Here is a 12,061-nt window from a genome sequence, read left to right on the forward strand (position 1 = left end):
GTTATATTGCAACATCCCCTTTTTATTTTTTTCCCTGTAAAGGTTTTTCAAAGTTTCACGTAACCCGCTGCATGGATGTTGGAAGTATCATAATTGTTTCGGCTGCTTTTACAGCCTCCTGTAGTTCTGGTTTAAACACTTAGAATCTGAGGTACGCTTCTTTCCAGCTGAGTAACTTTCTGCCTGTTTCCTGTCTGCTATTGTGTAGACTGTGTAAGAAAAAACCTGACACAAATATGTTCTTAGCGAACTGATACTGTCTCGCAGCAAATGGATACACGGGCCTCTCTTTTCACTCAGTAATGAAGTTCTCAGTCCCACACCTCTCCCTCACGAGATTGCCTGCCTTCAGCATCAGCTTTCAGTTTGGTGTTAGCTAGCATGTGAACCTGCAGGTGCAAAGCTGTCGTGCAAATCTGTTTGGTTTGGTGTTTGGTGCAAAGGCTGTGCAGAACATTTTTTTTGAAAACCTTAAGATATATGCAGGCTTTAAATTTTAAATGTAAAACTATTGGCTGGAAAAAAAAGCAACCGAAGACGAGTAGAAAGAAAAGAAGAAAAACGTGCATCACTAATGCGGAAAGCCAGGGTGTCATCAATCGATTTCATCGACATCAATTTGTGATTGAAAAGGTCACGAAAAGGAAATTTTCTTGCTGGAACATCCATCTGCCGTACTGAGCTCCAGCTCAGCAACAGACTACAGATGAATTTAAAAGACTGGAGGTGCTCCTGGCCCTTCAACACCTCGGGTAGCAGCATTTGAAGAGGTTTTTTTTTTTTTTTAAGTGGTGTGTGGGGAGCTGATGCTGGAGGAAGAGGAAGAGGAGATCCTGTGCTCCTTTCATGTAGGGCATTGTGAACAAGTTTAGATCCCTGGTGATGAAAGGTATTTCAGGCACAGCTGGTGGGGTGACCTTGATGTGTGTGTGTGTGTGTGTGTGTTACGTGCTGACATGCGCTTTCTTCTGTGGTCCTCTTGATTACGAGACTGTCACAGATAATGCAAAAAGCTAACCCAGCAGCCAGAGGGGGGCTTTGAGAGATGGAAATACACATACAGGCATAGCAAGCAGAAGGCATATCACCGCACTCGCCTCTCACGCCGTCACAGACCGGTGTCGGCTAATCCCTCAATCCCGCAGCCTGTTTTTCCCCCCCGTTTAAAAACAGTGTTGTCAAGCACTTCTCCTCCTCTCTCTCTTGCTCTCTGTCTCTTTTTTTCACATCAGCTGTCGCTATGCCGTCGCTAATAGCTAATCAAGCCCGCAGCCCAATTGGCACTGCGAGCGCACGTCTGCCAAGGGCCCCGTTGAGTTTGTGCCGTGAAGCACGACAAGCGGGGATGACTGCACTTGGCTCAGAGAGTGTGAGTGTGCATATCTGTGTGTGTCCATTAGTAAGGTGCTAGCGCCTGTGTGTGTGTTTGTGTCGCAGCAGCGGCGGCCGTGTGTGTGTCCGGGCTGGCCTCACCGCCTGCCAGCAGAGAAGCCCCGAGTCCGCTGTTGTCACACTGTCAGTGTTGTCCCAGTCACTCTGTCTCTGCAGTGATCTGAATGATAAGTAGGTGAGTCTTTCCATTCATAAGATGGGCTGCATTCAAATTCACATTCCCTGGAATCCGCTATTAGATGTGTATTATCCAGGATTAAAGCTCCGGGAGGGCGGGCTGATTTCTGATCCAAAACAGGACACCTGCGAATGGGCCCAATGGCTACTGACTGGAGATATTAATTAAGTCGCGGGTGCGTAGACGTTTCCTTTGATGCATGAAGACGGATCTCAGCATGCAAATCTAGCCCCTAATTGAAACTCAGCTAAAGTCTGGCCAGATGGCATGTTGTTTTCGTGCCACCGTACCTTATGCCAGTACCTGTTCCTCTGTGCTGCCACGGCCAGTAAGCTCTTATCTCTATGACAAACACTCTATGCATGTCATATATTTTCACCGGCACGCTGAGAACACCTCAGCTCTACAGATGGGGGTCAAAAAAATAACAGAAACATCATAAATCATGAACACTGTGCAGTCTGCTTAAAGATGATGATTCAACTTTATCGCCTTTTTTTCTTTTTGAAGCTCCAGAGCAAGATGCTCTCTTGGCTTCGTAGCGCCGCAGTGAGCGGAGATGGGCGGCGAGCTGTGAATAGTCGTGCGAATGGAAGCAGCGATTGCAGTTGAAATGTCACAGCATTCGGGCCGTTCGTTAAAGAGCAAAAATTAGCTGAAGTGACAGTTGAAGTGGAAGCGCTGAAAGCAGCCGAGGAGTCACTGGAGGGGTAGGGGGCATTAAAAGACTTGAATTATTGCTTCAGTTTAAGTGTAGCAATGGAAGCAATCGGAGTTTTCTTGTTGAAGTGCCAGGGACGGGAGAAGTGCGTGCAGTGTAAACAGTTGAGCAGTGGGAATAGGCTCTGAGGAGGGAGTGTACACGATTGGTGATGCGTTTCCCCCCCAATAAAAACATCAGTGTTTTAGCCAAACACCCATGCCAGCATCACGATTCATTACCTGTGCCGATGAAGAGCATGTTGTACGGCCTCTGGTCCAGGGCGCTGACGCGATCCACCGCCAGCCTCGTGAAGTTGACGCCCTTGGTGAGCAGCAGGAGGCGGCCCAGAGCTTTGTCCTCCATCAGAGGGTGCTTCTTGGCAAAGTTGAGCGTGGCGTCAGGCAGCTGCAGGGAGCTGTTGTAGCCGTTCTCCCTGTCTGAGTTGGTTATACACTGCAGTAAAGAGAGAAAAGGAGGAGGGACAGGGGAGGGAAATGAAGCGGGGAAAGGAAGGGAGAAGGATATGAGGAGAAAGTAAGAGGGCCAGGAAGGAGAAAGAGGAAGAGGAGGAAACTTCTTAGCTGCAGCTGACACAGGTTGGCACGGTTAGCTGGCTTACAAACCAGTGCCCTCCCTCCACCCCTTCCTCTTCTTCAGTTTTGCTTCGCACTGGCTCTCACCTCCGCCTGCCATCACACCCCTTCCTCTCCTTCCTTTCCTGTGGAGCTGGATCATTATGTCCTTGGCCTCCAAACTACGCCACATCACCCATTTTCTCTTCTTGTTTTCCCTCCCTCCTTAACTATCCCATAGGGACTATTTTCCTGCTCTGTGAAGCTGTCTACAACTTGATCAAACATTTAAACATTGACGTGGGCAGTTTCTTACCGATCCCGGCCGCGGTGTGGGGACAGAACCCGTGTAGCGTCCCCACCTCTGGGACGCCTCTCTGTTCTCCTTGTAGGACCCTTTGAACACCTCCTTCACGTTACTTATCTGGTACTGACACACAGCTGACACGTCCACGTCGCCCCTGCAACATGGCAGCAACATGGGGGAATCGGTGATGTGTGGCAGTAATAATCGAGACAAATTACCTGTCGTACAAGTCAGCGAGACACACTCAATAGGATGTGAACATGTACGTTTAAAAATAGCAGAATCCAGAAATACCAGGCAGTGAAGCGTGCTGCTTTTAAACGACCCTCCCGGTAATCACAGTGTAGTAAATAGATATTAAACGTATGGTCTAAAACTGATTTGTTGACACATCTCCACTGTTTCCATGGTGAGGCACAAATTGATGCACATGTACGAGGGTTCCTTCATACGCCAGTGAAATCCATCAATTAGTGCCGTGACTCAGGAAATGCATTTCATTTAATGGTGAGGTCGGGGGTTCGGGAGCTCTTCAAAAAAAATTTTTTCCCCAACACATTTTCAGACATCCAAGTGGGACTCAAATTGGGTATTGACGTCTGACACATTAAATTATACTTTTACTTGATATCTCACGAATATCTTTAATTTCCATGCTCATTCACCGGAATGAAACTACCCCCTCCACCCGTTTTTTAATTCCACTCTCAAACTGAGGCACTGACAGACAGGCATATAACTGTGATCAATCGAAGGAGCTTGGAAAGAAAAGCGTCTGGACTTCTTTAAGTTTCCTTGAAGATGAGAAGCTTCTTCAGTTCTAAGCAATTTTAAGCCCTGTGGGAGTGTCCCCAAAAGCGTCCTGCACCCCTATTGATCCTCTACCTAATCACATGATCCAAGGTGTTAAAACGGCTACGTCTACACTAATCCGGATCAATTTGAAAACAGCGTTTTCATTTAAAAACGCTCTGTGTCCACACTAGGGCTGGGCGATATATCGAGTTTTTTTTAAAAATATCGATATGTTTTTATACGAGATATAAGATGTGACAATATCTTTTATATCGATATAGTCTATGTTACGTTATAATTATAGTTGTGGAGCCACAAGTTTGCCTCTTTTGTCCGCTTTTGTCTTTACCCAACGTTACTCGGCCTCGCCTCTCCTTCACTGAACACAACTCCCCCTCCTCCCCCATTGCTTCACCTGCAGGCAGCGACAAGATGGACACGGCAAATCTCCGTTAACGAGTTACTGCGCATCGACCCCTGCGTGGGGCTGGACGGCGTCAACGTGCTAACGAGCTAACCGCGCTAACGAGCTAACCGCGCTAACGCCATACACGGCCTGAAATCCTTTCATTTTCTCAAAAATCGACAGCGCGCCTTATGTATGAATTCTGGTTGTGCTTGATGACCGCGAACCGATTTTATGTGGTACATGGCGCTCAGCAATCTGTCAAAAATGTTTTAGTACGACTTTGCTAAGCTACGGAGATGCACCGCTTGATGGATTGTCGGAGCATTACGGCTACCGAGGAGCCTCGCGGAGTGATACGTACTTTGCTTCAACGTAATATTACCGTATTGTGTGTGTATAAGGACCATAAATGGCACCTGTTAAGAGACACGGTTATGAAGCGGATTTCAAACTCCAGGCTGTCAGTCACGAACTTGGAAAGAGAGCAGCTGTGAAATTTGTCTTTGTTATTATGCTCAGCGTCTTTTAGTTTACATTTTGACTGCACAATTGTGAGCTCTTTGTTATGCACAAAAACAACATAGTTTTCTTTTATTTATGGAGCATTATTATTTAATAAATGCTCATAATTTATTTTTGAGTAGTTTTTTTCATGTACATCTGCGCTGTATGTTAATAAAAGTGCCCATGTGACATCTGGGACACAGCTTTGACTAAGAACTCTCTTTTTGTTCTTACCTTATGGCTTTATAAAAAAAATATCGAGATATATATCTTATATCGCCATCCAGCTAAAAAATATCGAGATATGAATTTTGGGTCATATCGCCCAGCCCTAGTCCACACTATTGTTTTCAAGCGTTTCTGACCAGTTGTTCATCCTCACTGAAACCATCGAAAACGCTCAGTTCCTGTATTACGCATGAGTGAAATGTAAGACAATTCAACCTGTGTCATTTCTGTCTGCTGTTTATTTACTTTCCGGCTCTTTGGAAAATGACTGAGTTTTTTAATCGGCCACGCAATGAGGAGTTGTTGCTGCGAGTAACACAAAAGTACAAAGTTGCAAAAGTGCTATCTGGAGCATGTACAAACTGATATTAATCTTTAATAGGCCTGTCAAAATTGAGAGCAAACAAAACAACTGCTGTATAATGCCCTCCGCTGTCTTTGTTTAACTGGTCACATGACTGCATCATATGACTAGAATACGTCATCGTTTTCAAAAAGGCTCCGGGTGTCGCGGTCCACACTGCGACGTGAAAACGGCGTTTTCAAATGTATCCGCTGTGGAGAGGTTTTTCAAAACGCTGCGTTTTCTTTGACCAAAAACGCCGTCTCAGTGTGGACGGAAGGCCAAAACGGAGTGAAAAACATGCGTTTCCAAACTAAAAAGTATTAGTGTGGACATGGCCACGAACAAAGGTTTTGGGTGAACCCGCTGTGAAACCTGGCCCCACCCTATGATGTGATTTACTGAGGTCAAATGACCCAGGGTGCGAGTGGGCGTTAAGGCGCCAGAGAAGGGAACTCAAAACTGGATTATAGATGGCAGACAGTTGGTGTTGTAAGCCCCGCCCTCTGTTCAAAGATGGTCGTTCACAGTGGACATAGATGGCTTCTTTCACTCCTCTTTCAAACCATCTGTCGTCTCTGTCCAAAATGTGTACATCGGCACTCGAAAGAGTGACCTTTGACCTTTAGATGCAGAGCAAGTTTGAGCAAGTCAGAAAAGTAGCAAAGTCCGAATTTACAGCTATTGCTATTTAGCTTTAAACGCTCTCTCCATTTTTTCTTTGTAATGTGTGTTTTGTTTTCTGAAAGGCCGAGTTCATGAAGTCATGTGATGCGATGTCCTCTTCCATTTCAGAACAGTGCTCCTCCTGTTAATGTGTGACAGAGCTGCGGGTTTATAAGGTCAACGTCACAACCAAAGGACAGCGCCGATGTCTTAGCGAGTTAAAACGCAGCCCTATTCAGTCACATTATGGCTTGAGCTCCCGAGTCATCATTTACATAATGTCCAATTATCTTAATGTTATCTCTATCAAAGCCAGGGGGCTTTAAGGAAACCCCAGCAAGTCACACACAGAAAGAAAGAGGGGATTAGGCTCTTTTTTTTTCTTTTCAAGCAGCAGAAGGAACTCCGAGCAAGAAACAAAGCTGGAAGTTCAAAGCCGGTTCAGTTTGCGATATGATATCTTACTGAAGAGCACAAAAGACTCACATCAAAGGGCACTGCCTGGAGACAGAGAACGTTTCCAACTTTCCTTTCTGAGGACAACCTTCGCCCTCGCTCCAGTTTCTTTGTTGATTAGTAGCTCATTAACACGCTGCCGTGATGCCCAACAAACAGCCGTCTTTACTCCGCTAATAATGCTGGAGTAACTTCTCACAGCTGAATCATGACTGTCAACACCCTTTTAATTAACAGTTTGTAGTTTAATTATTGCGCTCAAAATGACTTTATTTTCATCCCACTGTGTTTGAAATGAACAGCAGCGAGTGGACAACAGCACGGTGTGTTTTCACGAGACATCCGATTTACTCAGGGTGGATTTCTGCTCCTATAAAATAAAGCAGTTGCTAAAACAAGATATATAAATACTTTGATTGGACCGATCACTTTGGAGTCACGCATGATTTTAAAGACCTTTGTCTTGCCGTGAAAATGAATACTCGACAAGCTGATGTAATACGTTTGGAAAATGCACCCACCATCGTTCAAAGCTAAATTAAAACCACGAGACGTTTAATAATAAAAGCAGTAAAACCTTTTCAGGGACACTCAACTCGTATTCTCTCAAAATAACTCACGTTAATGTCAGCTAAAGGCCTCATTACGCAGGAAATACCTAATCACGCAAAGTACATAATTAGAGCCATCCTGTCAGAGTGACCATTGCTTTGAGTAAGAGGCTGACAGGTTGGCAGATGACAGCTGATAGCATATGTGGCAATTAACCTACATCTATTTGGGTTTTAGTCAGAAACAAAGTGACGTCTGCGGTCTCTTTTGCACCGCTGTCGTTCCGACTTACCACTGAGCGTGGAAGATGCCGTAGAAGGTGGTCCCCCGCCAGTCCTGCCCCGGCAGGGTGAAGACGGCTCTCAGGTTGTTGAAATAGACGTGACGCTCTGGGAGGGAGCACTCCAGCCGGGCTTTCTGGAAGGTGGTCCACTTCTTCTGCAGGGTCCTGGTTCCACCCAGATCGCCCTGAGAGAGAACACAAATCAAATCGTATTTATGACTAACAATTATTATTTTAGGAATTTTTTAATGCTTATTTTTTTAACCCACCGTTTGCATTCAGTAACACTTTAATATAAACATAAATATGACTTAATACGAATAACAGCAAGGTTTGGAACCAGTGGACGGATTTCATATTCGTTTTCTGAAGCAAGAAACATTTAATTTCGTTTTGAGATGACTAAGCACTGCAGTCACTTTGTGACAGCAGGCTTGCTTTGCCTAGTTCAGATCCAGCTGATGTGATGTGAAAACTTCAGAGCACGTACACCGACAATGGCATTTCTTCTCGTAATAGAAATTCAAAGATTCTCTGAAAATGATCAAATTAAAAGACCTGATCTGACCTGATCCGATGAAAGAGAGTACTTTATTTTTAATGGTTTTAAAACATGTTCAGAGAGGATTTTTCAGTTTCCACTTGATATTTAATCAAGTAGCTGATTAAAACCAAAGAGTTGGTTTTTTTTAACTGTTTGAAATAAAAAATATTTTTATAATATATATATATATCTTTTTGTGATTCATATTTTATTGTACTTTTAGAACACTACAGTCCACTGCAGAGACAGATTACATCTCATAAAAAAACATCAGCATAGCAGCAGAACAGTAGAGAATACCAAACCAAAATGAGGAGGGGCAAACAAAGCAAGAGATAAACAAAAATAGAAGAAAAACAAGAAAAACAACAAAAAACAAACAAACAAACAAACAAAAAGAAACCAAAACAGCCAGCCTTTGACTATGTGGGTCTTACTGCATGCCACACTCTGACATCCCTGAGAGTGCTTCGTCAGAATTCCAATGTCTATCCCACTCTAAGTTCTAGTCTGTTCGCTTTATTCTGGACAGATATGGATCCCACTTCAGATGGAAACTCTCCACTTTATTCAGGAGCCTGTATGAGAGTTGTTCTAGTGCAGCGAGTCTCCCTAGTTGAATATGCCATACAGAGACAGGTGGGGTGGAAGGAGCCTTCCACTGGGAGATAATGAGTTTACGCCCCAGCATCAATGCAGTCTGTACCCACTCAGCAGCCTTAGGCGGAGCATATCTAAGGAGTGATGGGTCCCCCAAAACAAATAGTCTTGGTGAAAAGGGAATATCCCATCGTATGGTTGATTTGATAAAGTCATGTATCTCAGTCCAAAAGATTTGGGTTTTTTGAATTTTAGTTTTAAATACTAAACTTTACTTCTTTACTTTAGTATAGTACTCCCTGTATGTACGCACGTTCTCTGATGGCTCCAGCAGCTTATCAAGAAATGACTCCTATTGATTGTTATTAAGCGATTGTACATGATAATTAATAACAAGTCTGCAGAAGCAGGATGTACTGTGGAAATACTGTGGGATGATTACTGTGTCTATTTAACGATCTTAACAGAGGATACCAACACAGCAGCCCTCTGCTTTCTTATCCGGGTAAAAGCCCCACAGTCACATGCTGAATGTAGAAGTATCGCCATGGTTACCAAATGGTGCCCACTGTTACACACACAACACTGAATACGTTTTAGTTCTTAGACACACCAAAACTCAAGGATCTACCCTGACAAAGTATTGTGTGGCTGGCCGCTCTCTCTCCTTCCTCTTAGGCTGCCACGAATTCTGCATTTCATTGGCCTCGCCTTCACCCCACGAAAGCCAAATATCATCCGAGTAAATACACTGTAATTACTCTGAATATACATACGAAAATTTCTTCGCATCAGTTGGCTGACTGAGCTTCTGTCATATTGAAAAAAGGATCTGAAAGAGCTTTTATAGCCCGAGATGTTCAGGTCTACCCGAGAAAATTGAAGATAAAGGCACTAACAATATTAACTTTTACAATAAAAATGGAATCTATATTGACAAGCGGTCTATTTCTGTATTGCTCTGTGGGCGCGAAAGAGACGCATTTGCCTCATTCCTCTCATTTTTATTGTCCTCAGTGATTGCAGATGTGAAAAAAAGAAAAAAGAAAACACAGAAAATGCTCATTTTATAGCAATGAGACATAGATATTGTGCTCCTGCTGTAATAGGGGTATAAGCAGAATGTGCTGAATTATTCATTGCTGTAGTACACATCATGTAACAGCATCTGTTTCTAATTTCATTCAGAGAGCTTTATTGTTCATCCTCGCAGACATTAAAGGGCGCTTCCCATAAACCAGAGCATATATTCAACACTAAATTACATACATCTCCATCGACTATTAGCAATCTGTCTCCAGCTTTTATAGTTTGCCTTGTTTAAAAGATGCTAAGATTACATGGCAGCATAAGTAAGTGTAACGTGACACTCTACTTCTGTAACGGTAACTGAACGTCTCAACTCTCGCCGACTCGCCTCACAGCAGAAATCACCTGTGTCTGTGTCTGGCCATAATCACTGTGGTGTATCAAACCTAATCAGTTGTCCTAATGAGGCCATTCATTAAGCAAATGAATGCATTAATTACCAAATACATCTATGTCAGTGCAACTGTCTCCGTGTAGCACATTGTTAGTAAACTGGCAGTGAGCTGAAGTTCTGTTGCTCTGGTTACAAAAACACGCGACAGCTGGCTTTGTGCAGACGTTGTGGGTTTTTTCCAGTATTTTTATAGCAGAACATGTTTATATGATCATGAAAACTTCAAATGCACATGAACAGAGCAATGCTGTTTAATTCAAACTTGTATGCTTGGGAGGTTTGGCATTGACTAAATGTGCTCTTGATGCTTGAGCTGGAGGTTTTATCATTGCTACTGAGCTTTTAAGCCTCTAAAGAAAAAGTTCATTTAAGTAAACAGATGTGGTTCCCACGTTATCTCTCTACCCATTTGTGTGCGCTCAGTTTTGTGTTGTGAAAGCAGTTCTAGAAGATAAACAGATATGTGAACAAACTGCAAAATCTGGGCACTTGTGATCTTCATACAGCATCCACTCTGGTTTTTAGTCACTACAAAGGCAAAGCTCTGACTCACTTCTTCTTTTATAATGTTTAGGTCTTGTGATGCAGACACAGCGCCATTGGGATGAAAGCATATAAAGAAAACAGGCAGCCAAATACTTATTCTCCAGATACTCTATTACCTATACCTTGGTAGTACTTGGTTGGAGCCCCTTCTGCACTCAGAACTGCCCTAACTCTTCAACGACAAGACACTGGAAACATTCTTTGTTGACACGACAGCATCACACAGTTGCTGCAAAGTTTTCGGCTGCACATCCATGATGAGAATCTCCACCACATCCCAAAGGTGCTCTGTTGGAGGCCATTTGAATTTTGAGACACTGTGGTCGTAAAGGGATGGACATGCTCAGACCACCCGGTCTCGCTGCAGCAACCACGCCATGCTTAGAGTTACCTAAATCATCCTTCTTCTCCATTCTGATGCTCAAATTGAACTTCAGCAGGTCGTCTCGGCCATGCCAACATGCCTGAATGCGCTCAATTGCTCCAATTTGACTAGCTGACTAGATAATTGTCATTAATGAGCAGTTGCACATGTATACCCGAGAAAGGGGTCTATCTGAGTCACTAATTCTGTGACACTGTGACAAGAAATTCTCCATTATCAAAGCAAAGACAAGCGCTAATTAGCTAATGTTAGCAATATATCTAACACTGATCCATGCGCTGTTACCTTCAGGCTCATTGTAGTTTGTGAGTATAGTCCTTGGTAAAGGGAACTAATGACAAAATCAATGTGAACAGGTTTTATTACATACATTGAATCATAATTAATTATCAGTTTAAATGCTGCACCAATGACAACATGAGCTGCTGTGGAGTCATTGATGAGATTTGACCACTACTCTTTATTAGACTAGGTTGGGTTAAGGGTATTGTGGAGGTATAAATCTTTCATCACAACCAGGAGAGACTTACTTTGTACCTATAATGAAAACTCTGCATAGTCGATGTATTTACTCTATATGCCGTTTATCATTTCAATCAATTCTGTTGGGTGCTTCCTTATATGGGCGCCTCCAGCTGAAGCCTGTAACTGTTAGCAAGTGGTGCCTCACATTATTAAGTGCTCAGAAACAGCTGCCAAAACAGCTGGAGAAAATGGAAAACAGCTGATTTCCAGTCAAGTGTGCATGAAACTACAATTCTGCAGTCAAATCCGTCCCTGTGCACTTACAGATTGATTACTGTTTGAATGAGTTTGTGTTTTTCCCAATTAATAAACGCCCACAGGTGCCAGGTTAAGGCGCTACTAGGAGACTCTTAATTGAATCGGTTCTGGGATCAGTTTGGATTATCCGCTGCGTCGGGCGTTACCTTGCAGACGCGAGCCACCCTGGCCACGTTGGGCTTGGTGTCGCAATCCAGCTCCATGGCTCGCTCAGTAAAGAAGAAGTAGATCTTGTCGTCGTCGCCCTCTTTACTGCCGCTGCTCTCCCTCACCAGGGCTGAGCCCACAAAGTCAGGCTCTGCACATGCAACGCACACAATCAGAATCAGATA

General features: G+C 43.6%; 1 protein-coding gene and 1 long non-coding RNA gene across 3 annotated transcripts in view; one reads left to right on the plus strand and one right to left on the minus strand.

Annotated features, from left to right (window-relative positions):
• Window positions 1-12,061, plus strand: part of LOC146507314 (uncharacterized) — a 192,811-nt gene that overhangs the window by 176,053 nt on the left and 4,697 nt on the right. The gene's annotated exons all lie outside the window — the stretch shown is intronic.
• sema4c (sema domain, immunoglobulin domain (Ig), transmembrane domain (TM) and short cytoplasmic domain, (semaphorin) 4C) overlaps window positions 1-12,061 on the minus strand; it is a 108,036-nt gene that overhangs the window by 9,385 nt on the left and 86,590 nt on the right. For both annotated transcript variants that reach the window (XM_085180668.1, XM_085180667.1), the window contains 4 exons: window positions 11,876-12,027; window positions 7,398-7,573; window positions 3,162-3,306; window positions 2,513-2,726 (listed from right to left, as the gene is read on the minus strand). In XM_085180668.1, coding sequence (XP_085036794.1) covers window positions 2,513-2,726; window positions 3,162-3,306; window positions 7,398-7,573; window positions 11,876-12,027 — 687 coding nt within the window. The remainder of the gene's footprint in view (window positions 1-2,512; window positions 2,727-3,161; window positions 3,307-7,397; window positions 7,574-11,875; window positions 12,028-12,061) is intronic.

This window comes from Neolamprologus multifasciatus, chromosome 12, assembly GCF_963576455.1.
Source record: "Neolamprologus multifasciatus chromosome 12, fNeoMul1.2, whole genome shotgun sequence".
In the NCBI taxonomy this organism is placed as follows: domain Eukaryota; kingdom Metazoa; phylum Chordata; class Actinopteri; order Cichliformes; family Cichlidae; genus Neolamprologus; species Neolamprologus multifasciatus.